The 27,768-nt window shown below is 44.0% G+C and overlaps 1 protein-coding gene across 6 annotated transcripts; it reads right to left on the minus strand.

Moving 5' to 3' along the window:
• Positions 1-27,768, minus strand: LOC118400921 (HMG box-containing protein 1-like). Of its 6 annotated transcripts, XM_052474647.1 has the most exons (12): positions 27,302-27,703; positions 26,151-26,329; positions 25,695-25,881; positions 25,277-25,400; positions 24,761-24,872; positions 22,907-23,025; positions 22,580-22,736; positions 21,966-22,110; positions 21,508-21,795; positions 21,067-21,208; positions 17,254-17,296; positions 11,257-16,185 (listed from the first exon to the last, which is right to left on the minus strand). In XM_052474647.1, exons 2-11 carry the CDS (start codon positions 26,290-26,292, stop codon positions 17,279-17,281), a joined length of 1,434 nt encoding a protein of 477 aa, XP_052330607.1. In that variant the 5' UTR covers positions 26,293-26,329; positions 27,302-27,703; the 3' UTR covers positions 11,257-16,185; positions 17,254-17,278. The 6 variants fall into 6 exon arrangements, with proteins under 6 accessions (XP_035653831.1, XP_035653835.1, XP_035653834.1 ...); XM_035797938.2 differs by lacking the exons at positions 11,257-16,185; positions 17,254-17,296 and adding an exon at positions 1-808 and having other exon boundaries at positions 27,687-27,768; XM_035797942.2 differs by lacking the exons at positions 11,257-16,185; positions 17,254-17,296 and adding an exon at positions 1-808 and having other exon boundaries at positions 27,692-27,722.

The following is a 27,768-nucleotide window of genomic DNA, read 5'->3' on the forward strand; positions in this document are numbered from 1 at the left end:
TACCAAGACATATTTTCTTTACTTTCACCTCTTATAAAAACTCACAAATTCCCCTAACCTCAATGTTTTGAGATATGAATTGAGTAGGTGGATGACCTCTTGCAAAGTAGTCATACAATTTGAATCAAATAATTATTAGGCTACATAGCACTCTCTAGATTGGGAAGAACAGACTAAGTACTGTGAAAACCAACCTATGAAACAGAACCGCCTCGGTCTCCCTAATTCACTGTTTGGTTATTTGCCGTTCAATCCCGCATCAAATCAAATGTATTTATATAGCCCTTCTTACATCAGCTGATACCTCAAAGTGCTGTACAGAAACCCAGCCTAAAACCACAAACAGCAAGCAATGCAGGTGTAGAAGCACGGAAGCTAGGAAAACTCCCTAGAAAGGCCAAAACCTAGGAAGAAACCTAGAGAGGAACCAGGCCATGAGGGGTGGCCAGTCCTCTGCTGGCTGTGCCGGGTGGAGATTATAACAGAACATGGCCAAGATGTTCATAGATGACCAGCATGGTCAAATAATAATAATCACATTAGTTGTCGAGGGTGCAGCAAGTCAGCACCTCAGGAGTAAATGTCAGTTAGCTTTTCATAGCCGATCATTAAGAGTATCTCTACCGCTCCTCTAGAGAGTTGAAAACAGCAGGTCTGTTGACAGGTAGTACATCCGGTGAGCAGGTCAGGGTTCCATAGCCGCAGGCAGAACAGTTGAAACTGGAGCAGCAGCACAGCCAGGTGGACTGGGGACAGCAAGGAGCCATCATGCCAGGTAGTCCTGATGCATGGTCCTAGGGCTCAGGTCCTCCGAGAGAGAGAAATAAAGGGAGAGAGAATTAGAGAGAGCATACTTAAATTCACACAGGACACCGGATAAGACAGGAAAAGTAATCCAGATATAACAAACTGACACTAGCCCACCACACAAACTACTGCAGCATAAATACTGGAGGCTGAGACAGGAGGGGTCAGGAGACACTGTGGCCCCATCCGATGATACCCCCGGACAGGGCGAAACAGGAAGGATATAACTTCACCCACTTTGCCAAAGCACAGCCCCCACACCACCAGATGGATATCTTCAACCACCAACTTACCATCCTGAGACAAGGCCGAGTATGGTCCACAAAGATCTCTGCCACGGCACAACCCAAGGGTGGGCGCCAACCCAGACAGGAAGATCACGTCAGTGACTCAACCCACTCAAGTGACGCACCCCTCCTAGGGACGGCATGAAAGAGCACCAGTAAGCCAGTGACTCAGCCCCTGTAAAAGGGTTAGAGGCAGAGAATCCCAGTGGAGAGAGGGGGACCGGCCAGACAGAGACAGCAAGGGCTGTTCGTTGCTCCAGAGCCTTTCCGTTCACCTTCACACTCCTGGGCCAGACTACACTCAATCATATAACCCACTGAAGAGATAAGTCTTCAGTAAAGACTTAAAGGTTGAGACCGAGTCTGCGCCTCTCACATGGGTAGGCAGACCATTCCATAAAAATTGATCTCTATAGAAGAAAGCCCTGCCTCCAGCTGTTTGCTTAGAAATTCTAGGGACAATTAGGAGGCCTGCATCTTGTGACCGTAGCGTACGTGTAGGTATGTACGGCAGAACCAAATCGGAAAGATGGGTAGAAGGAAGCCCATGTAATGCTTTGTAGGTTAGCAGTAAAACCTTGAAATCAGCCCTTGCCTTAACAGGAAGCCAGAGTAATATGATCAATTCTTTGGGGTTCTGGTCAGTATTCTAGGATTCTAGTATTCTAGTAATAAACTGAAGTTTATTTAGTGCTTTATCCAGGAAGCCGGAAAGTAGAGCATTGCAGTAGCCTAACCTAGAAGTAACAAAAGCATGGATTCATTTTTATGCATCATTATTGGACAGAAAGTTTCTGATGTTTGCAATGTTACATAGATGGAAAAAAGCTGTCCTTGAAACATTCTTGATATGTTTGTCAAAAGAGAGATCAGGGTCCAGAGTAACGCCGAGGTCCTTCACAGTTCTATTTGAGACGACTGTACAACCATTAAGATTGTCAGATTCAACAGAAGATATCTTGGTTTCTTGGGACCTAGAACAAGCATCTCTGTTTTGTCCGAGTTTAAAAGTAGAAAGCTTGCACCCATCCACTTCCTTATGTCTGAAACACAGCCTTCTTGCGAGGGCAATTTTGGGGCTTCACCGTGGTTCATTGAAATGTACAGCTGTGCGTCATCCGCATAGCAGTGAAAGTTAACATTATGTTTTCGAAAGACATCCCCAAGAGGTCAAATATATAGTGGTCCTAAAACGGAACCTTGAGGAACACCGAAATTTACAGTTGATTTCTCAGAGGACAAACCATTCACAGAGACAAACTGATATCTTTCCGACAGATAAGATCTAAACCAGACCAAAACGTGTCCGTGTAGACCAATTTGGGTTTCCAATCTCTCCAAAAGAATGTGGTGATCAATGGTATCAAAAGCATTACTAAGGTCTAGGAGCACGAGGACAGATGCAGAGCCTCGGTATGACGCCATTAAAATGTAATTTACCACCTTCGTTAGTGCAGTCTCAGTGCTATGATGGGGTCTAAAAGCAGACTGAAGCATTTCATATACATTGTTTGTCTTCAGGAAGGCAGTGAGTTGCTGTGCAACAGCCTTTTCTAAAAATTTTGAGAGGAATGGAAGATTCGATATAGGCCGATAGTTTTTTATATTTTCTGGGTCAAAGTTTGGCTTTTTCAATAGAGGCTTTATTACTGCCACTTTTAGTGAGTTTGGTACACATCCGGTGGATAGAGAGCCGTTTATTATGTTCAACATAGGAGGGCCAAAAACAGGAAGCAGCTCTTTCAGTAGTTTAGTTGGAACAGGATCCAGTATGCAGCTTGAAGTTTTAGAGGCCATGATTATTTTAAGCAATGTTTCAAGAGATATAGTACTAAAACATTCGAGACGTGTAGTCCACTTGTCATTCCAATCTCCTTGCATTAGCGTAGCCTTTTCTGTAGCCTGTCAACTATGTGTCTGTCTATCCCTGTTCTCTCCTCTCTGCACAGACCATACAAACGCTCCACACCGCGTGGCCGAGACCACCCTAATCTGGTGGTCCCAGCGCGTACGACCCACGTGGAGTTCCAGGTCTCCGGTAGCCTCTGGAACTGCCGATCTGCGGCCAACAAGGCAGAGTTCATCTCAGCCTATGCCTCCCTCCAGTCCCTTGACTTCTTGGCACTGACGGAAACATGGATCACCACAGATAACACTGCTACTCCTACTGCTCTCTCCTCGTCCGCCCACGTGTTCTCGCACACCCCGAGAGCTTCTGGTCAGCGGGGTGGTGGCACCGGGATCCTCATCTCTCCCAAGTGGTCTTTCTCTCTTTCTCCCCTTACCCATCTGTCTATCGCCTCCTTTGAATTCCATGCTGTCACAGTTACCAGCCCTTTCAAGCTTAACATCCTTATCATTTATCGCCCTCCAGGTTCCCTCGGAGAGTTCATCAATGAGCTTGATGCCTTGATAAGCTCCTTTCCTGAGGATGGCTCACCTCTCACAGTTCTGGGCGACTTTAACCTCCCCATGTCTACCTTTGACTCATTCCTCTCTGCCTCCTTTTTTCCACTCCTCTCCTCTTTTGACCTCACCCTCTCACCTTCCCCCCCTACTCACAAGGCAGGCAATACGCTTGACCTCATCTTTACTAGATGCTGTTCTTCCACTAACCTCATTGCAACTCTCCTCCAAGTCTCCGACCACTACCTTGTATCCTTTTCCCTCTCGCTCTCATCCAACACTTCCCACACTGCCCCTACTCGGATGGTATCGCGCCGTCCCAACCTTCGCTCTCTCTCCCCCGCTACTCTCTCCTCTTCCATCCTATCATCTCTTCCCTCTGCTCAAACTTTCTCCAACCTATCTCCTGATTCTGCCTCCTCAACCCTCCTCTCCTCCCTTACTGCATCCTTTGACTCTCTATGTCCCCTATCCTCCAGGCCGGCTCGGTCCTCCCCTCCCGCTCCGTGGCTCGACGACTCATTGCGAGCTCACAGAACAGGGCTCCGGGCAGCCGAGCGGAAATGGAGGAAAACTCGCCTCCCTGCGGACCTGGCATCCTTTCACTCCCTCCTCTCTACATTTTCCTCCTCTGTCTCTGCTGCTAAAGCCACTTTCTACCATTCTAAATTCCAAGCATCTGCCTCTAACCCTAGGAAGCTCTTTGCCACCTTCTCCTCCCTCCTGAATCCTCCCACCCCCCTCCTCCCTCTCTGCAGATGACTTCGTCAACCATTTTGAAAAGAAGGTCGACGACATCCGATCCTCGTTTGCTAAATCAAACGACACCGCTGCTTCTGCTCACACTGCCCTACCCTATGCTCTGACCTCTTTCTCCCCTCTCTCTCCAGATGAAATCTCGCGTCTTGTGACGGCCGGCCGCCCAACAACCTGCCCGCTTGACCCTATCCCCTCCTCTCTTCTCCAGACCATTTCCGGAGACCTTCTCCCTTACCTCACCTCGCTCATCCCTGACCGCTGGCTACGTCCCTCCCGTCTTCAAGAGAGCGAGAGTTGCACCCCTTCTGAAAAAACCTACACTCGATCCCTCCGATGTCAACAACTACAGACCAGTATCCCTTCTCTCTTTTCTCTCCAAAACTCTTGAGCGTGCCGTCCTTGGCCAGCTCTACCGCTATCTCTCTCAGAATGACCTTCTTGATCCAAATCAGTCAGGTTTCAAGACTAGTCATTCAACTGAGACTGCTCTTCTCTGTATCACGGAGGCGCTCCGCACTGCTAAAGCTAACTCTCTCTCTCTGCTCTCATCCTTCTAGACCTATCGGCTGCCTTCGATACTGTGAACCATCAGATCCTCCTCTCCACCCTCTCCGAGTTGGGCATCTCCGGCGCGGCCCACGCTTGGATTGCGTCCTACCTGACAGGTCGCTCCTACCAGGTGGCGTGGCGAGAATCTGTCTCCTCACCACGCGCTCTCACCACTGGTGTCCCCAGGGCTCTGTTCTAGGCCCTCTCTTATTCTCGCTATACACCAAGTCACTTGGCTCTGTCATAACCTCACATGGTCTCTCCTATCATTGCTATGCAGACGACACACAATTAATCTTCTCCTTTCCCCCTTCTGATGACCAGGTGGCGAATCGCATCTCTGCATGTCTGGCAGACATATCAGTGTGGATGACGGATCACCACCTCAAGCTGAACCTCAGCAAGACGGAGCTCCTCTTCCTCCCGGGGAAGGACTGCCCGTTCCATGATCTCGCCATCACGGTTGACAACTCCATTGTGTCCTCCTCCCAGAGCGCTAAGAACCTTGGTGTGATCCTGGACAACACCCTGACGTTCTCAACTAACATCAAGGCGGTGTCCCGTTCCTGTAGGTTCATGCTCTACAACATCCGCAGAGTACGACCCTGCCTCACACAGGAAGCGGCGCAGGTCCTAATCCAGGCACTTGTCATCTCCCGTCTTGATTACTGCAACTCGCTGTTGGCTGGGCTCCCTGCCTGTGCCATTAAACCCCTACAACTCATCCAGAACGCCGCAGCCCGTCTGGTGTTCAACCTTCCCAAGTTCTCTCACGTCACCCCGCTCCTCCGCTCTCTCCACTGGCTTCCAGTTGAAGCTCGCATCCGCTACAAGACCATGGTGCTTGCCTACGGAGCTGTGAGGGGAACGGCACCTCAGTACCTCCAGGCTCTGATCAGGCCCTACACCCAAACAAGGGCACTGCGTTCATCCACCTCTGGCCTGCTCGCCTCCCTACCACTGAGGAAGTACAGTTCCCGCTCAGCCCAGTCAAAACTGTTCGCTGCTCCCCAATGGTGGAACAAACTCCCTCACGACGCCAGGACAGCGGAGTCAATCACCACCTTCCGGAGACACCTGAAACCCCACCTCTTCAAGGAATACCTAGGATAGGGTAAGTAAGGGTAAGTAATCCTTCTCACCCCCTTCTCCCCCAAAAGATTTAGATGCAAGTGGCTGTTCCACTGGATGTCATAAGGTGTATGCACCAATTTGTAAGTCGCTCTGGATAAGAGCGTCTGCTAAGTGACTTAAATGTAAATGTAAATGTAAAACACATGAGTGTCTACCTTGATCCTAGGTCCTGGCAGTTGTGCATACTCAGGACAACTGAGCTTTGGAGGAATACCGCAGATTTAAGAGGAGTCTGTAATTTGCTTTCTAATGAGCATGATCCTTTCCTCAAAGAAGTTCATGAATGTATTACTGCTGAAAGCCATCCTCTCTTGGGGAATGCTGCATTTTAGTTAGCTTTGTGACAGTCTCAAAAAAAAATTTGGGGTTGTTATTATTTTCCTCAATTAGGTTGAAAAATAGGATGATCGAGCAGCAGTGAGGGCTCTTCGATACTGCACGGTACTGTCTTTCCAAGCTAGTCGGAAGAATTCCAGTTTGGTGTGGCGCCATTTCCTTTCCAATTTTCTGGAAGCTTGCTTCAGAGCTCGGGTATTTTCTGTATACCAGGGAGCTATGACAAATGTTTTTAGTCGTTAGGGGTGCAACTGCATCTAGGGTATTGCGCAAGGTTAAATTGAGTTTCTCAGTTAGGTTGTTAACTGATTTTTGTCCTCTGACGTCCTTGGGTAGGCAGAGGGAGTCTGGAAAGGCATCAAGGAATCTTTGGGTTGTCTTGAGTATTTATAGTACGGCTTTTGATGCTCCTTGGTTGGGGTCTGAGCAGATTATTTGTTGCGATTGCAAACATAATAAAATGGTGGTCCGATAGTCCAGGATTATGAGGAAAAACATTAGTTAAGATCCACAACATTTATTCCATGGGACAAAACTAGGTCCAGAGTATGACTGTGGCAGTGAGTAGGTCCCGAGACATGTTGGACAAAACCCACTGAATTGATGATGGCTCCGAAAGCCTTTTGGAGTGGGTCTGTGGACTTTTCCATGTGAATACTAGTCACCAAAAATGTGAATATTATACGCTATGACTATAATGCCCGATAGGAATTCAGGGAACTCAGTGGGGAATGCTGTATATGGCCCAGGAGGCCTGTAAACAGTAGCTATAAAATACGATTGAGGAGGCTGCATAGATTTCTTGACTAGAAGCACAAAAGACAAAAACGATTTGCTATTGTAAATGTTAGCAACACCCCCGCCTTTGGGGGATGCGCGGGGGATATGGTCACTAGTGTAACGAGGAGGTGAGGCCTCAGTTAACACAGTAAATTCATCAGGCTGAAGCCATGTTGCAGTCAGGCCAATCACATCAAGATTATGATCAGTGATTAGTTCATTGACTATAACTGCCTTGGAAGTGAGGAATCTAACATTAAGTAGCCCTATTTTGAGATGTGAGGTTTCACAATCTCTTTCAATAATGGCAGGAATGGAGGAGGTTTTTATTCTAGTGAGATTGCTAAGGCGAACACCGGCATGTTTAGTTTTGTCCAACCTAGGTCGAGGCACAGGCACGGTCTCAATGGGGATAGCTGAGCTGACTACACTGACTGTGCTAGTGGCAGACTCCACTAACCTGGCAGGCTGGCTAACAGCCTGCTGCCTGGCCTGCACCCTATATCATTGTGGAGCTAGGGGAGTTAGAGCCCTGTCTATGTTCATAGATAAGATAAGAGAACCCCTCCAGCTTGGATGGAGTCCGTCACTTCTCAACAGGCCAGGCTTGGTCCTGTTTGTGGGTGAGTCCCAGAAAGAGGGCCAATTATCTACAAATTATATCTTTTGGGAGGGACAGAAAACAGTTTTCAACCAGCGATTGAGTTGTGAGACTGCTGTAGAGCTCCTCACTCCCCCTAACTGGGAGGGGGCCAGAGATAATTACTCGATGCCGACACATCTTTCTAGCTGATTTACACGCTGAAGCTATGTTGCGCTTGGTGACCTCTGACTGTTTCATCCTAACATCGTTGGTGCCGACGTGGATAACAATACCCCTATCCGCTCTACACTCGCCAGTTTTAGCTTTAGCCAGCACCATCTTCAGATTAGTCTTAACGTCGGTAGCCCTGCCTCCTGGTAAACAGTGTATGATCGTTGGATGATTCGTTTTAAGTATAATACTGCGGGTAATGGAGTCGCCAATGACTAGGGTTTTCAATTTGTCAGAGCTAATGGTGGGAGGCTTCGGCGTCTCAGACCCCGTAGCGGGAGGAGTAGAGACCAGAGAAGGCTCGGTCTCTGGCTCCGACTCGCTGCTTAATAAGGAGAACCGGTTGAAAGTTTCTGTTGGCTGAATGAGCGACACCGGTGGAGCATTCCTATAGCATTTCCCTCCAGAAGCCATGAGAAAGTTGTCCGGCTGCGGGGACCGTGCGAGGGGATTTATACTACTATCTGAACTTACTGGTGGCACTGGTGGTCGCTGTTTCATCCTTTCCTACATTGAAATTACCCTTGCCTGACGATTGCGTCTGAAGCTGGGCTTACCATGTCCAGATAAGGTGTCCGGAGTGAAATAGTTGAATTTTAAAAAGTTGAGTAAGGGGAAAAACTCTAAATATAAACGGTAATTAAAATGTAAAAACCGTAAAGTTGTCAGTTAGCAAAGTAAGGTTAGCAAAGTAAGGTTACGCACAGCAGCACGTAAACAAGCCTGCAAGTTGTGAACAGGCCGTGGCTCGGATGATTGTCCTTGATCATCTTTTTGCCCTTCCTGTGACATCGGGTACTGTAGCTGTCCTGGAGGGCAGGCAGTGTGCCCCCGGTGATGAGTTGGGCGGACCGCACCACCCTCTGGAGAGCCCTGCGGTTGCGGGCTGTGTAGAGGGTGGTGCGGTCTGCCCAACGCATCACCGGTTGGACGTACTGCCAAATTCTCTAAGACATGGTAGAGAAATGAACATTAAATCATCTGGCAACAGCTCTGGTGGACATTCCTGCAGTCAGCATGCCAATTGCACACTCCCTCAAATCTTGAGACATCTGTGGCATTGTGTTGTGTGACAAAACTGCACATTTTAGAGTGACCTTTTATTGTCCCCAGCATAAGGTGCATCTGTGTAATGATCATGCTGTTTAATCAGCAAAGGAGAAATGCTCACTAACAGGGATGTAAACAAATTTGTGCACAAAATTTGCGAGGAATACGCTTTTTGGCCATATAGAACATTCCTGGGATTTTATTTCAGTTAATAAAACATGGGACCAACACTTTAAGTTGCATTTTATATTTTTGTTCAGTGTGAAAAAAATCTGCCCCCCAAAAATGATTTTGAAATCACAAACAGAAAAGCCTTGTGTTTGTTTTATTTCACACCTATTCCCAACTTAATTTGCCCAAACAACGTGCTGTAGGACGTCGGTACCCAGACAGGCACTAATGCATCTCTCTCTCCTCACTGAACGAATGACAAATGGATGAATGGGTGATAATTGTGCACCTTACTTCACAATTTAATTTAAATTAGGCCTAACTAAATGATAAGGAGGGTGAAGATGTTGATTTACTTTAGAAAGACAACAGTGTAATGATGAGCAGAAAATCATTTGACCGCGCGCCTTGGGGATTGATTTTTTATTTTGTAAAAATAATCTGTTTTGGGACTGGTTTATTTACTTGAACCCTATTACTAATCAAACGTATTGCAAGGGAAACGAAAACAAGATACATGTTGCAGTAGGCTTTTCGAATAATGCTAAATGTATCCTTGACTCTATCCAGCTAAGTAAACAATGCCAGCTCTGTTGCTAAACGTAACGTGTCAGCCTATTAATTATGAAAATATAAACAATGACCTGTTACTTGGCTATTCAAAATCAAATAGGCGACAAATTCACTATAGACTAACTCTTAATTTGTTTAATTTAGGCTAGACCAATTACAGACCATTCGGAAAGTATTCAGACACCATGACTTTTTCCACAATTTGTTATGTTATGCCTTATTCTAAAATTGATTTAAATGTAGTTTTTCCCTCATTAATCTATCACAATACTCCATAATGACGAGGTGAAAAACAGGTTAAGACATTTCCGCATGTTTATAAAAAAAATGGAAATATATTTTATTTACATAAGTATTCAGACCCTTTGCTCAGGTGCATCCTGTTTCCATTGATCATTCTTGAAATGTTTCTACAACTTGGAGTCCACCTGTGGTAAAATCAATTGGTTGGACATGATTTGGAAAGGCACACCTGTCCATATAAGGTTCCATAGTTGACAATGCACGTCAGAGCAAAAACCAAGCCATAAGTTGCAAGGAATTGTCGGTAGACAAGATTGTGTCGAGGCACAGATCTGGGGAAGGGTACCGAAACATTTCTGCAGCATTGAAGGTCCCCAAGAACACAGTGGCTTCCATCATTCTTAAATGGTAGTAGTTTGAAACCATTAAGACTCTTCCTAGAGCTCGCCGCCCGGCCAAATTGAGCAATCGGGGGAGAAGGGCCTTGGTCAGGGAGGTGACCATTGACTGTATGTTTGTTTTACTCCATGTGTAACTCTGTGTCGTTGTATGTGTCGAACTGCTTTGCTTTATCTTGGCCAGGTCGCAATTGTAAATGAGAACTTGTTCTCAACTTGCCTACCTGGTTAAATAAAGGTGAAATAAAATACATTTTAAAAATCCTGTTGTGCCTGTTTTCATTGCCTGACGCTGTTTTCCTCTCCACTACAGTTCTGCCCTCTCTGACTGTGGTACCTGTTTCCAGTCCCACATCTCGTCATCCTTTTTCATGGTATCCAATTGGTAGTTACAGTCTTGTCTCATCGCTGCAACTTCCGTACAACTCGGGAGAGGCGAAAGTCGAGAGGCGTGTGTCCTCCGAAACACAACCCAACCAAGCCGCACTGCTTCTTGACACAATGCCCACTTAACCCGGAAGCCAGCCGCACCAATGTGTCGGAGGAAACACTGTACACCTGGCGACAGTGTCAGAGTGCACTGCGGCCGGCCCGCCACAGGAGTCGCTAGTGCATGATGGGACAAGGACATCCCTGCAGACCAAATCCTCACCTATCCCGGACAATGCTGGGCCAATTGTGCACGCCCCATGGGTCTCCCGGTTGCGGCCGGCTGCGACAGAGCCTGGACTCGAACCCAGAATCTATAGTGGCACAGTTAGCACTGCGATGCAGTACCTTAGACCACTGCACCACTCGGGAGGAAAACCTGAGAGATCTGAGGGAAATCTTCAGCTTTGCTAAGATCATCTTACAAATTATTCATGAAAACTGAGCTGTCCCTCCTACAATTAGCTGGCTACCTCTTAAACGCTCAAGGCGTGCAAAAACAAAAGATAGGACAGGTGAATAAGATTGCAAGTTTAAACTTTTATTTAAAATATAGTACAAGGATATTTTGAGTTTGGTGGGGCGTGGACCTGTACATTATCAACAACAAAGCTGTATAAATTCAACGCCATGGCAACCTGCAAGCAAAACATCACATGACCTGTGCCTGGGTGCCAGTCTTTTTATGCTGTACTGCCAACTCCTTGTCATTCATTGTCATGCCATAGAGCAAAAAACAGACTGCCACTCAGGCTAGACCTACTGTATACAGTTTGAACATGTTTGTGTCAATGTAAAAAACTGATAGATCTCTTGAAGATATATCGTACGTCATTTTATACACAGGTAACTGCCAAATAAAGGAAACACCAACATCAAGCCTCTAGATTTCAGTCCAAAAATAAATCATAAGGAATAAGGTATCTATATCTGAGAGGAGAAAACTCCAATAAATAAATACATTTTAAACCTGTTTCGTCATGTTATTTGGGACCAAACTTTTTACAACCTATTTTTTTTACAGGCCGATACTGGTTTACCTTCAGACGACTCCCCTGAAGCTTGGTTTGAAATCTAAAATGATTGTGGGGGCTGTCTTGTTAGACTTCAGTGCAGCTTTTGACATTATCAATCATAGTCTGCTGCTGGAAACACTTATGTGTTATGGCTTTATAATGTGGGAAAAGAGTTACTTCTCTAACAGAACACAGCGGGTGTTCTTTAATGGAAGCCTCTCAAATATAATCCAGTTAGAATCAGGAATTCCCCAGGGTAGCTGTTTAGGACCCTTGCCTTTTAAATTTTTGCGAGCGACATGCCACTGACTTTGAGTAAAGCCAGAGTGCCTATGTATGCAGATTACTTAACACTCAACAAAGAGCTGCAGTTAGTTTCAGAGTGGGTGGCAAGGAATAAATTAGCCCTAAATATTTCTACAACTGAAAGCATTGTTTTTGGAACAAAACTCTTACTAAACCCTAAACCTCAACTAAATATTGTAATAAATCATGTGGAACTTGAGCAAGTTGAGATGACTGAACTGCTTGGAGTTTGTAAACTGTCATGGTTAAAACATATTGATACAACAGTAGCAAAGATGGGGAGAAGTCTGTCCATAATAAATTGCTGCTCTGCCTTCTTAACAACACTATCATCAAGGCAGGTCCTACAGGCCCTAGTTTTGTCACACCTTGACTACTGTTCAGTCATATGGTCAGGTGCCACAAAAAAGGACTTTGGAAATTTGCAATTGGCTCAGAACAGAGCAGCACGGGTGGCCCTTGGATGTACACAGAGAGCTAATATTAATAATATGCATGTCAATCTCTCGTGTCTGAAAGTAGAGGAGAGATAGACTTCATCACTACTTTTATTTATGAGAGGTATTGACATGTTGAATGCACCGAGCTGTCTGTCTAAACTACTGTCACACAGCTTGGATACCCACGCATACCCCATAAGACATGCCACAAGAGGTCTCTTCACAGTCCCCAAGTCCAGAACAGACTATGGGAGGCACACAGTACTACATAGAGTCATGACTACATGGAACTCCTTTCCACATCCAGTAACTCATGCCAGCAGTAAAATTTGATTTAAAAAAAACATATAAAAAAAAACAACTTATGGAACAGCGGGGACTGTGATGCAACACAAACATTGGCGCATACACACACACACGATAACATAAGCACTACACATACACATGGATTTAGTACTGTAGATATGTGGTAGTGGTGGAGTAGGGGCCTGAGGGCACACAGTGTGTTGTGAAATCTTTAAATGTATTGTAATGTTTTAAAAATGGTATAAACTGCCTTAATTTTGCTGGACCCCAGGAAGAGTAGCTAATAGGGATCCATGATAAATACAAATACACACACACACACACACACACACACACACCCTTTAAACCCCTATTTCAAAATAATGGGCAACTGGGCATTTTTATACATTACCCTTAGCATGATGTGATGTTTTAATTGCTTAATTAACTCAGGAACCATATATGTGTGGAAGCACCTGCTTTCGATATACTTTGTATCCCTCATTACTCACGTTTCCTTTATTTTGGCAGTTACCAGTAGCTTTCACTAGCATACATTTAATTGGTTGTACTGTATAAGATTACATATGTACTGTATATAAAGTGCAAAAAGAAATTAAAACACTAAAAGTGAAGGCTTGGGCCTGAAGTTCTGTTTGGAAGAGTGTGCAAAACATCCATGTGTAGAAACATACATCATCACCGGCACACGACCAGCTGGTTTAGCAACTAGATGCCTGATTCACACTAAAGGGCTAAGCCAAGTCTAGCCGAGCTGTGCTGAGAGGCCTGGTTATACATCTATCACAGTTCCTGAAACCATGCTAGAAAGCACAATGTGAAAATAAAATATCCAAGCCATAATAGTTTGGTTCGACCCTAAAGTGTGAATCAGGAAACAGGGTATCTGAGTTATGTTCATTAGAGCATGGAAGGAAACCTTTCCAAATGTTTTGCAATGGAACAATAACATAAGGGTTCTCCTTCAAATACTCATTTCGATGTATCACATATGGGGATTCGCTAGGATCACCAATACTCTTGGAAGGGCCAATAGAAATCATATGTTGGAGACAGAGTGGAAAATGAGGTGAGCCCCTCATTTTCTTATAAGGAGCCACTCTCCAAGCCTATGGTCATTCTCGTTCATCTTCCTCGTGAAGACTATTGCTCTCTAGATCTCAGCATGACTGGAGCCCTGTTTCCTGCTTATTTGCTCTGAAGCGAACCGTGTAGGATATTTTTGCTGAGCGTAGCTCTTCAGACCCTGTTGAGAGGTTGAGTACTGAACGAAAGGTTTTTGCTTTGTGTCAATTGCTTTTCTACTTCTCAGTGAATACAGGATTTTTTTTTATGAATACAGGATTTTGAATACTTCTTCCTTCAGATACATTGCCTGCTCTGTCTAGAGAGAGCCCACTTCCCACATCTATCCGGACTGACTTGCTGCACCCTGATAGAAGCGAAGACCCTGTGAGGGCCATGGGAGACCCCATCCCAAAAACGGTGACCACGCCATTTGGGGCGGGAGAGCTGATAAACCAATGAAATAGAGGGATGCCGTATGCTTTTTCAACTATGTTACCTACCCTCCCTTTTCCGTCTACACAGAGCAAGGGAATAGGGCCTCAACCCTCATCTTCAAGCCCCTCGATGGCCAGTGACTTTCGGGCAGCAGTTATACCCTACTCACAACCAGTCCTGGCAGCTATTGACGCATGCAGGGTTTATACCCTAGCAAACAAAGCAATTCTCTACTCTCTCGGGGCATAGCTGGTGACATAATTAAACAATTATTTTTTTTACATTTTAAGGAAAGAAATGCAGGTCTTCGACTCTTGAAAAAGAGGGCCAACCTCCTTATGCATGCTCTCTGTTTTACAGAAGTGGTATGACTAAACAGATTGTTTCGTCCTACACTGTGTTCCATGGTCTTATGCTCCTTGCAGGACTTTTTTGGACAGAGAGAAGGTCGGGTGGACCAACGCGTCAAACTTGTTGGCCTTCGTTAGCCAATACAGAAAGAATGGGAAAAACTCCCATTGCATAGGCATTGGCTTAATCGGCTTAATCTACCAACCAATCGTCACCCACAACACCTTCCCCTTAACCCTTCCCACTCTTTGCAGTCATGTGATTCTCCAAAATTAAATGATGACAAATACATTACTCAGTAGGTCACTCACATAAAATTCTATGGTCACTCCCACTAAGGCCAACTTTGAATCGTTGATATCCAAGGCTTATATTGCGCCGTGCGCAATAGCCTAGGGATGAGGTTACTCAACCTGGGACATGTCTATTGTGCTTAAGATTCTTTCACAGCAGCTACTAGCCGCTGAGAAGCAATATTCCTCCATCTTTTGCTTTTGGCATCCCTAAAGTGAGTGTGTGGACAGTGCTCTACCAGCCACTGTTCACACCCACATTCTGCCCCAGGGTTTTTCAGGCTAACCCTATACCTAACCCAATCCTTTGGTCCAGGTCGACAATTTATTTTTGTCGCACCTTGGAGCCTATAAAGGCGTTCCTGTTGTTGTCCAGTACACGCATTGCACATCTACTTGTATTGAACGAAGGCTCAGGCAAGGGTGTAATGCTTTCAATCATTCGGTTACCACCCTCGAAAGAGACATATCTCATTAAACTGAGATTTGCGCACCATGTTTTGGGTTTCCCCTCACTTTGTTATGAAGTATTCCCAACAACTTGTTTCTGCAACTTCTTGCATGCGCACTTCCTCAGCTTCAGAGCCTCTGAGGGTTGCTGATGTTGGGACTACCCTGGCTTCGGTGAGCATGTTTGCGATACGAGAGTTGGCCATATCACCATAGAGTATGTGATACATTGAAATTAGTATTTGAAAGAGAACTTAAGGTTACTTTCGTAACCCTGGTTCTCTGATATAAGTGAGATGTATCACAGCATTTCACGGCTCACAAGAGTGTGAGGAGAAGCATGCTTGAGAATGACCAGAGGCCAGGAGAGTGGTTCCTTATAAGGAGTTAAGGGGGATCACCTCCTTCGCCACTCTACCTGTGTCTCCAACAGATGCTTTTGGTTGGTCCTTCTGAGAGTAATAATAATAATAAACAAAAAACAGAGATCAAAACAAGACAATGCGAGACTAGGCAAGGCACACAATTGGCCCAGCTTCGTCCAGGTTTGGCCGGTGTAGGCCATCATTGTAAATAAGAATTTGTTCTTAACTGACTTGCGTAGTTAAATAAAGGTTAAATAAAAAAAAATGGCCCGGCAGCAATGTTCCAACATCAAGTGGAAAGAGTTCCCAGAAGAGTAGACGCTGTTATATCAGCAAAGGAGGACCAACTCCATATTAATGCCCATGATTTTGGAATGAGATGTTCGACGAGCAGGTGTCCACATACTTTTGGTCATGTACTGTATGATACAATGCATGAAAGGCTTTATCAATCTGTGCAATATATTGAGTTGTACAAATATAAGTCAATATGAACTACAGCTGAGAAGAGAAAAAACACCATTGTAAGGTTCTGTATTAAACCATTTAATAAGGCATTTATAAATTGTGTGGTCACCATTTATTAATCATTACGCCCACATTTATAAACCATTTACTAATAATTAGTCAAGTATTTTTGCAGTCCCTAAAGTGAGCACTATTTATACTTTATGAATATTTTATAAATATTTTGAGTGACATGCCATTGGTAGACATTCCTGCATGATTAATGATTAATAAATGATGAGCAAGTGGTTTGTAAATGCCTTATAATAAATGCTTTATTATGGACCCTTAAAATAAAGTGTTACCAAAGCTATTTAAAATCCCCCTTATTTATTTTACAATTAAAAATATAACTTCTGTATCACTGCTCCTCCTTCCTTAACCGAACTTAGCACCACTGGGTCTCAAGTAGGATTCTCAATTTCCAGTAACTCTACCAAAATTCTCAAGTTTTCCAGAATTGCTGGTTGGAGGATTCTGGATTTCTTGCTTATACCCTCCTGATTCTGGGAGTCTTTCAACCTGAATTTCTGGAAAACCTGGGGAATCTTTGGAAAGTTATCAGAATGTTGCAACCCTGATCTCAAGGTTTCATGCCTTGAAATATGAAATTACCTGAAGAAATAAAACTGAGCCTTTCCTTTTTTTTATAGAGGAATAACAAGGCATCTCTTGTCATTTTAAAATGTAAGAAAATATAAGCACGGTTAGTTACACTAGATGACCTGCTTTTTAATATATAGTTCATAGTTGTCGTTTTATCTTGTAGGCCTATCTATAAGGTCTCTTAGTTATAAAAGCAAGTGTATTCAGCATCACAGTTATGTCTCATATTTGACAGGTGAGCAGAGAGAGAGTAGCCTGGTTCCAGGTCTGTTTGTGCTGTCTTATGGTCCAACGACCATAGTTGGCTATACAGCACAAACAGATCTGGGACCAGGCGAGAGAGGCTAGTGGGGTCGCCTGGTCGGTCTGTTCACCTGGTCGGTCTGTTCACCAGGCCATCTATTGGTGCTGGGACCCCTGAGGAGAGAGAAAGAGAGCGGTGGAGGGTAAAGGCCCAATGCAGACGTTTTTATGTCAATATCAAATAATTTCTGGGTAACAATTAGGTACCTTACTCTAATAGATTTACATTAAATTGGCAAAAAATAGCTTAGCAAAAAACAGTGTTTTGTTTTTGCTAGGACTGTCTGGGAGTGGTCTGAGTGGGGAAGGGAAAACTGAAAACTAGCTGTTATTGGCAGAGAGTTTTAGAAGTCTTTGTAATTGGCCTATTAACCAATTTACTGCATGGTGATGTCACAATGGAAAGCCGAAACTCCCGCCCATGCAAACCTGCTGATTAGAACATCCTATGTAGATTGTATTTTCAAAAAGAAACCATCAGGAAATAACACTGATCACATGGTTTAACACTTTTACAGTGTTTGTTTAACCAGCTGTTAATATTATACAAAACACAGGAAAACTGATTTTTTTTGTGTATTGAGCCTTTAAAGCATGCTCAGAACTTACACACAGCGTTATTATACCCAGAGTGTGCACCTCCTATCTTTCCATTGATAGGCTGCTGTGACATTTTTGGCAATGTGCCCTATAGGTTTTATAAATCTGTGACCTTACATCATCACTATTTGTTTTAGCTAAGCCCTGAATTTGGCACAGTTGCCTGGTAAACTATATACCTGGATAATTTCAGTTGGAACTTTATGATCATGCCTATAATAACAGTCCTTACCGTGTTGGTTTAAACCAGAGGGTTTGAATCTCGCTCAGGACATTATGTCCAGGACAGAAATTGGGCCTTCGAAATAAGAGCAGATCAGTGTCATGCCTATTACACCTTACTGAGTTCTTTATGATAAGTGACCACGTTTACATGCGCACAGTATTCCGGATAGTAGCTCGTAACTCCTATAGAATTATGCATTTCTTGCAGTAAAATGATACCACAAATGTTAATTTTGTCTTGAGAAGAGGAGTGAAGAAATATGATTTATTTCTTTCAGCATCTCAGAAAATGTGAATGTGCGTGTAATGTTATGTTTGATCGTAGCTAGCTACATAGCTAGCTACATAGCCGTCTGTGTATCAAAGATAATTGTGTAGTCTAGAGCGATTTTCTAGGTTAGCTAGCCAGCTATTGTCGTTCTTTTAACGCAACGTAACGTAATCAACACTGCTAGCTAGCCAGCTAGCCCCCGAATAGCAGCACTGTAGAAACTATTACACTCAACGGAACGGCCGCCCAACAACCTGCCCGCTCGACCCTATCCCCTCCTCTCTTCTCCAGACCATTTCCGGAGACCTTCTCCCTTACCTCACCTCGCTCATCAACTCATCCCTGACCGCTGGCTATGTCCCTTCCGTCTTCAAGAGAGCGAGAGTTGCACCCCTTCTGAAAAAACCTACACTCGATCCCTCCGATGTCAACAACTACAGACCAGTATCCCTTCTTTCTTTTCTCTCCAAAACTCTTGAACGTGCCGTCCTTGGCCAGCTCTCCCGCTATCTCTCTCAGAATGACCTTCTTGATCCAAATCAGTCAGGTTTCAAGACTAGTCATTCAACTGAGACTGCTCTTCTCTGTATCACGGAGGCGCTCCGCACTGCTAAAGCTAACTCTCTCTCCTGTGCTCTCATCCTTCTAGACCTATCGGCTGCCTTCGATACTGTGAACCATCAGATCCTCCTCTCCACCCTCTCCGAGTTGGGCATCTCCGGCGCGGCCCACGCTTGGATTGCGTCCTACCTGACAGGTCGCTCCTACCAGGTGGCGTGGCGAGAATCTGTCTCCTCACCACGCGCTCTCACCACTGGTGTCCCCCAGGGCTCTGTTCTAGGCCCTCTCCTATTCTCGCTATACACCAAGTCACTTGGCTCTGTCATAACCTCACATGGTTTCTCCTATCATTGCTATGCAGACGACACACAATTAATCTTCTCCTTTCCCCCTTCTGATGACCAGGTGGCGAATCGCATCTCTGCATGTCTGGCAGACATATCAGTGTGGATGACGGATCACCACCTCAAGCTGAACCTCGACAAGACGGAGCTGCTCTTCCTCCCGGGGAAGGACTGCCCGTTCCATAATCTCGCCATCACGGTTGACAACTCCATTGTGTCCTCCTCCCAGAGCGCTAAGAACCTTGGCGTGGTCCTGGACAACACCCTGTCGTTCTCAACTAACATCAAGGCGGTGGCCCGTTCCTGTAGGTTCATGCTCTACAACATCCGCAGAGTACGACCCTGCCTCACACAGGAAGTGGCGCAGGTCCTAATCCAGGCACTTGTCATCTCCCGTCTGGATTACTGCAACTCGCTGTTGGCTGGGCTCCCTGCCTGTGCCATTAAACCCCTACAACTCATCCAGAACGCCGCAGCCCGTCTGGTGTTCAACCTTCCCGCTTCCCGCTCCTCCGCTCTCTCCACTGGCTTCCAGTTGAAGCTCGCATCCGCTACAAGACCATGGTGCTTGCCTACGGAGCTGTGAGGGGAACGGCACCTCAGTACCTCCAGGCTCTGGTCAGGCCCTACACCCAAACAAGGGCATTGCGTTCATCCACCTCTGGCCTGCTCGCCTCCCTACCACTGAGGAAGTACAGTTCCCGCTCAGCCCAGTCAAAACTGTTCGCTGCTCTGGCCCCCCAATGGTGGAACAAACTCCCTCACGACGCCAGGACAGCGGAGTCAATCACCACCTTCCGGAGACACCTGAAACCCCACCTCTTTAAGGAATACCTAGGATAGGATAAAGTAATCCTTCTCACCCCCCTTAAAAGATTTAGATGCACTATTGTAAAGTGGCTGTTCCACTGGATGTCATAAGGTGAATGCACCAATTTGTAAGTCGCTCTGGATAAGAGCGTCTGCTAAATGACTTAAATGTAAATGTAAAATGTTATCTTTGACACTGTTTATGCAACTTTGACACTGTTTATGCAAGCAGACAGTATTTCAACAACATAAAATATGTTCCCAAAATGAACTGAAGCCTTATCAGAAAGGTTTCATCGTTTTCACAGCTTTTCGTTTCCTTAAAACCGGTCAAACTGATGGCATTTGTACATTTTGCACAGGACAAATCATTCCACTGTTTTGGAGTTTTTTGCGTTTTCTTCCCGGTCCCTAAACGAAACAGACAACTTTACCGGTATTAATTAGGTTACTAACACATTCATTCTATCAATGTAAGACATTATTCTGGTGAGCACTACTTTATTTAGTCTTCTTGGGTAACAAGTTATGACAGAAGAGAAGCTGCATGTATCTAACTATACTGTAGTTGACAAACAAATGGTCTACCAAATATCATAAAATATAATATGGCCTACCAAATGTCGTAAATTATAAGCGGAAAGTTGTCTAAATTAGGAGTGAAAGTAGCCAGTAGGCTATACGGTCCAGTACGGAGTATCAGCAAAATGTATTATTATGGAATTATGGTGTATCGAACTGCGAAGGTAGCCTACTTTTTGAAGTGATTTGTTTGACAATCAGATGAAAACATCATCACACAACACCAATGATATGCGAAATTGAGCCTACACAGACCACAAAAAACAACCGTAAATGGGATAAGATGTTTACATGCCACAGTATCCAGTCTAAGATCAGCATATATCCCAGGCATCTTATCCGGCTTTCCTACAGCCAGGATAAAAGCTTTTCGGGTTATTGTAAACCGGATATGATGTTTGTGTGTCAACTCGAAAACTGAATACTTGAGTATCCAGAATAATAAGGAAATATTGGTCTGCATGTAAACGTGGTCACTGTGATCAACTTACTGAGTTGGTTCTCTTGCGTTTCCAGCAGTCAGGGTTGAGTCTCTTCTGCTCGTCAGCCAGAGCCTTGGCCTCCATGGTGTACATCCTCCTCTCCTCGTTCTTCATCTTCTTCCACTTATCACCCAGGATTACACTGATGGCTCTGTATAGGGACACAAGGACATACTATAATTTATACCATAATTCATTAATTCATTCAATCACTCATGTGTGTGGAACTTTATTAATTACTGTGAGAGACAACACTCTTTTCTCTGCAACAGTAATCCTACCTGTGGCTCTGGTCTAAAGCAATAATCTACTCAAAGACGTTCCTAATATAGAGATCCTTTCATTTTGTAAACAATTTGTCAGAACGGGACGAATGTACTACTGACCACCCCCCCCAGAAAATTACGTTTTACACGCATGCACACACACACGTTTGGTCTGCCTACCCACCTGTTATCCTTCCCAGGGTACATCTGTGTGTACTCCAACCGGTACTTCTTAGCGAAGAGCATGAAGGCGTTCATTGGCCGCTTGCATTTGGTGGGTGTGGCCCCGCCAGGGGCTGTCCCTGAGGTATTGCTCCTGTTTGATTTGCTGGTGGAGGAGGGGTGGAAGGAACTGGAGAGTTTCTCTGGGTCAGGAGAGACAGCGCCACTGCTGGACTGGGAGGTCCTACGCTGCCTGGCCATGCTGCTCAGCACATAGACAGCTGAAGAGTCCAGAGGGGTGAAGTCATAACTGGAGAGGGATATGAAGAGATAGGGAAGATTAACACAATTTATACCATTTCACTAAAATCTTATCTACTGAGTCATACTGAGGCATTGATATTGTCTAAATAAACTAAGCCCTCGGGAGCATATACCAGTGTGCAGACATTTTTGTTTAACATTGGTATTATTCTGTACCTCCTGAAGGTGTCAAAGACAACCGAGTCGTCACAGTTTATGGAGTCTCTGTGGCCTGGAGGAAGACATAGGTCCCCCACCTGCATCTCATAGCAGGGGATACCGTGCTGCACCACCGTCAGGCTGGGATAGAATGAGGACCAGCCTGGGACAGGAAGAGACATGGAATTGTAAACATTTTTTTTTAAATACACCAAAAATATGTACATCTGGCCTGTACTATAAGGCCCTATCATCATACAGTCTCAAAGATTATTCTACCAATAGGCCTATCCGCTTCCATGGAACATCAAGAGCTGAACATTTGCTTAATCAATCTGATGATAGGGGCGGCAGGGTAGCCTAGTGGTTAGAGATTTGGACTAGTAACCGAAAGTTTGCAAGTTCAAATCCCCGAGCTGACAAGGTACAAATCTGTCATTAACCCACTGTTCCTAACAAATAAGAATTTGTTCTTAACTGACTTGCCTAGTTAAATTAAGGTAAATAAAATATCTAGGACTTCAGACTAATACCGCCTGCATTTATCATTTTGCACGCAGTTCCAGTTTGCCATGTTCCCTTAACTGATTCAGTTATCTTGTTCACAATTCAAAGACATTTAGTTATTTTACCTTTGTTTTTCACAAAGAAGGGGTGATCAAATCTGCACTCTGCCGTTAAGAGGCCATCTTCTGGCGAGCCGGGGTCAAAGGTGAGTTTGAGGACAGCCTGGCCGTAAGACACGTTCTCCTCGTGGGCCACTAGCTTCAGACCTTCCGAACCGTAGCTCTGTAAATCAATCAACATCCAGAGAAAAAAATGTGAGAGGGAGTCTAGCCAATCATATCAGATCTGGTTATTAGCAAGGGCATGTTCATAAGGCATCAAACGGAAGAAAACAAACAAACGGGGAGGGATTAGCTGGATTATTTTTCTGTTGCTGTAAAACATTTTGCTACCTTTCGGGCAATGGACGGCATTATTCTCTCATCATCATCTGACTCGTCATCAGAGTCTCCCAGGTCCTCAGCCTCTTGCCACTCCTTGTTAGAACCCCTGTGGAACCGCAACCGGGTGCCTGAATAGGAGGATAACAGCAAAACATTTAGTCAAATAGAGTAAGTAGAGAGAGAGAGACAGATATTTCTTCTTGCCTTGAGACTTGACTTTTGATGCTTCTTATTGATACATCCTTACTTATTACCAAGAAGTACAAACCGTGTTGGCCTGTCATACTGCTGTCTAAACACCAGAGGCTGATATTTCCCTATGAATTTATGTTCACTCTGGATTAAGTTAGCAACTCACACAGAGGAAACACAAGCTTAAAAAAAAGAATATATTTAATATAACACTTTTCATTACAGAGTTATCTCAGCTCTACTGAGGAAAAAAATAAGTGATATACAATAAAAACAACATACATCTAGAAACAAGGCAGGTAAAATAGCAATAGTAGGCTAGTTGCTAAATACATTTTAGTTTGGGGTTAGGACAATGAAAAAAACTGTGTCTAGAGAAGTGGGTTTTAATAATGCTCGTTTTAAAAGCTCTGAGTGATGGAGCGGCTCTCAGATGGTCAGGGAGAGCATTCCATAGGCGAGGGGCAAGGGAGCAGATGGCTCGGTCCCCCATAGTACGGAGACGTGTCTTGGGGACTTGAAACAGTAGGGAGTGGCTGGAGTGGAGAGTGCGTAGTGGCTCGCTGATTGAGATGAGGTCGCTGATGTAGGTCGGGCTCAATCCATTCAAGGATTTAAATATAAGAATGATGACTTTGAAATCGATCCTGTTGTTGACCGGTAGCTAGTGGATTTGGGTCAGGATCGTTGTAATGTGGTCTGACTTCTTGCTCTTGGTTAGGACCCTGGCAGCACTGTTCTGGATTAGTTGGAGCCTCTGTAGTGATTGCTGGGAGGCCCCCAAACAGCACATTGCCGTAGTTGATCAGAGAGAAGATGAAGGCATGAATGAGTTTCTCTGTATCTGGCTAGGAGATAGTATGACCCGGAGAGATGGAATAACTATGTTTTACATACTTGTTTTATGTGGGCATCGAAGGACAGAGAAGAATACAACTTGACTCCTAGGTTGGAGACGACATTTGTCATGACTGTCCTGACCAGTTCAGGTTACAGGAGACCACAACCCTACAGATTACCCTCACGCCCCTGGTAAATCTCAGGCCACAGACAAATTCCTTTGTCCTGTTACTATGGAGAACCAGCCTCAGAACATTAAACATGAAATAAAGGGACTTTGGAACAATGGTTTCCGTCAGCCACAATGGTGGTCAAGACGATAGATGGAATATGAAAATGTATGTCATTTTTGTTTTGTTACTAAAGGTTAATAGATGACGTTATTACGAAAACATTGTAACGTGAAGAGTTTTCCTAGTATATGTTTGATGTTTATACATTGTACGTTGTATGGAAAATATCCAAATCAAAGAGAATGTTTTGTTAGTTGTCTAAAATTGGATTTGAATCAAATCTAGACCTTGCCTCATTAACTTGGTACGCCCAGAGAATTGCCCTAAAAGCGGTTACGCCCACTTCTGACCCAAGGGTATAAAACCTGTGAGTATAGAATTTACAGGAAGACTACCTGACCCAAACTGCAGCAAGGTCTAAAAAGTCAACAAACCCAGAACGCAACGCAAGATTGAAGACAAATAAATAATTTTCTACCCAAACTAGCTAGGCTTTTTCCACAAGTAAAAGGTAAATGCACTCAAGGCCATAATTCTAGGAAAAGCTTATCAATTTCTCTCTGTGTATGTGTGTGCGCACGCCTGCGTGAGTCCATACCTTTCAGGAAACAGTGCCAGGCAGTTGAGGGCCAGGAGTTAGACCAACCCATGTCCTCATCATCAGAGAAGGATGACATAGAGAACACACCAGACTCTGACTCACTGCTGGCCTGAATGGGGGATGTTCAAACAAAGAGAAACATATTACAAAACAGTTGAATAGCACGTCATAAATTGCAGTTATAGAACAGTTACATTGCCCTGAATGAAGCATGCCCATCAGGGTTGGCCAAAGCCACTTCAATTCAGTTCATCAAGGAAATTCCTCCAATCCATAGATAGAACATTTGAATTTCAGTGAGTGATTTCAGTTTACTTCCTGAATTGACTAAACTAAAATGGAATTGACCACAATGAACACTAATGGTCATACATAATCTTGTAGTAAATAGTCTAGGTGACGTGACACGTACAAAAACATTTTATTCATTCATTCAGTATAGGAGTGGAGAGGGTGATAGGGTCCACACACAGGAAATGGTTGAACTGAAAGGTAAATGGTGAAAGGTCGTACTCTGACACGTCTGTTGCGCTCCCTAAGGTGACCCCTAGAGGGGCTGGGTGCACTGCTAGCCAGGGGAGGTCGGGCGTAAGAATGTAAACTACGACTGGTGGCAAAGATGTGCATAGGAGACGACCTGATGAGAGGAATAAAGAGAAATACATATCAATTATCAATACATTAACAATCTAACACCATCACTTTGCCTGTCCATGAGACAACCTGATAAGGAGAAATACAGATATACATATCAAATTCGACATATCAAACATCAACCTAATGCTTTGTTGATGTGTGGCTCTATCTGTGTGTGTATGTGTGTGTACCACATGCCTTTGTGTGACATGCATGTGTATTGTGTACCACGTGTGTGTATGCTACAGTAAATGAGTGTGCATTTGCATTGTCAACCCCTAAACAAAACAGGTACCTCTTGATGGGAGGAGGCTCCTGCAGTAGGGGGTTCTGAGGGCTGGTGGCGATGTTAGCTAGCTCAGTCAGCCAATTGGTGTGAGGGTAACCAGCTATACAGTCCTGATGTGACACCCCAGTTCCCACATGGAACAGCCCCAGAGAGGACTGGTTCTCCTCTACCTCCTGCAGCTCTGGCAGGTCATCTGGAGCGGGAGGGGAGTGAGGTTGGTCAGGGTTGTGCTTATAAGTGTTCAGAATATAATTTAATAGAACACTCCTGTCCTTTATGGTAACACTTTACATTGCAGTCTTATACCTGTATACTGTGTGTGTGTGTGTGTGTGTGTGTGTGTGTGTGTGTGTGTGTGTGTGTGTGTGTGTGTGTGTGTGTGTGTGTGTGTGTGTGTGTGTGTGTGTGTGTGTGTGTGTGTGTGTGTGTGTGTGGACCTATTACATAATAGCAGATATTTACCATACTCCATGGGAGTAGGGGGGCAGCCAGGTGATGAGGACAGAGCCTCATTGCATTTCGGAAGATCAAAAGAGTCTTCCATTCTATTTGCATCCATCTTGTTTTTCTCAACTTGTTCAGTCTTATTAACTTCCCATAACATATTACGCCATGTCAGCTGGAAAGTCTGTAGACAGCCACTGGAGACAACGATAAATTACAATTTCAGAATCTGACCACAACAGGTATATATATAAAACATACAAAATTACGAATGAATATTCTTTGAATTATTTGGTTAAACGCTAGGCCTATGTAATTTATGTTTGCATTTAATATTAATAGGTGAATAATAAAAAGCACTGGTTAAAAAGCATAGATGACTGCATTATTCTACAATTACGAATCCCCATTTCCTGTGGCAATAACACATTATGGTCATAGTAAATCAAATCAAATCTACAGGTCATTAAATAGGGGATAAAATGCCTCCATATAACAAAGTCCTTTGTCTGTGTAGACTAGATAAAGAACAGTCATGTGATCACATGCGTGCAGCCCTTGTTTATAAGCTTTGGGAACTTCGCGCACGCGCACCAGAGCTCATTCATTCATAACTGCGTAACAAGCACTGGTCAATAACGCTGTTAATTAAGATCATACAAAAAAATCACAAAATATCGAGAGAAAATAGCAATATTATTTCATAGATAAAGGCGAATTGAGAAATATCAACGTGGCATGCCACCTAGTCTGAGCAATGTAGGCTACATTAAAAAGGATCAGCTGAAGACAATAAATAACAAGCTTTCTGCTTCGTAGCTGTGGCCAAATGAAATGTAGCCATTTTTTTAGGTTATCGTAGAAACTTAAATTGTAAAGTTAAGATTATATCTAATGTTAGGCTTTATTATATGTATTTATTTATTCTAGATATGGCTTTCTAGATATCCGATAACTAATATTGTGCAATTTATTTCTTGACATTTTGATTCTTGGAAAACTAGCTAAAACATAGAATGACACATTACTCTTAGAAATGTGAAACGTTAACATAGCCTATAGCCAACTGTCCAATTACTTTTTTCTATAATGCAATATGTTATTGTGTTGAGTGCTGTCACAAGTGAATAAGCTTTCTTGTCTAATAGCTAGAAAATAACCAAGCTCACTTGTAAACAAAAGAACCTCAACAAGTTCAGACACGACACCGCTTGCGCCCCACTGTTCGAGATTGTCAAATGAATGAACCGAAAATGTACATCGAGTCCGAAATTTTTTCCCGAAACATTGTTTTACTACCTTTAAAGCAGGCTGTATTTGTCACTATATTGATATATAGCTAGCAATCTGCTAGCCTAGCAAGCTAATGTTACAACCAAAATAACAAACATAACAATGAACAAAATATCTCTAGAATAAATTGTCAATCGACATCGAACGGTCGAATGACAACTGTCCCACTCCACCAAACTATACGCGCTGAATAAAGAAAATTACACTGCTTATTTCTCAAGATTAGTTAGACTTTTGTTTCTTAGAAATCTGTTATTTTACCAAACCTGTCGCCATCAAGTAACTCTCTGGCTTCATTGAAGGGGTGGGAAGGAATACTTCCAAAACCGGTCATCTATTGGTG

Source organism: Oncorhynchus keta, chromosome 22, assembly GCF_023373465.1.
Source record: "Oncorhynchus keta strain PuntledgeMale-10-30-2019 chromosome 22, Oket_V2, whole genome shotgun sequence".
Classification (NCBI taxonomy): domain Eukaryota; kingdom Metazoa; phylum Chordata; class Actinopteri; order Salmoniformes; family Salmonidae; genus Oncorhynchus; species Oncorhynchus keta.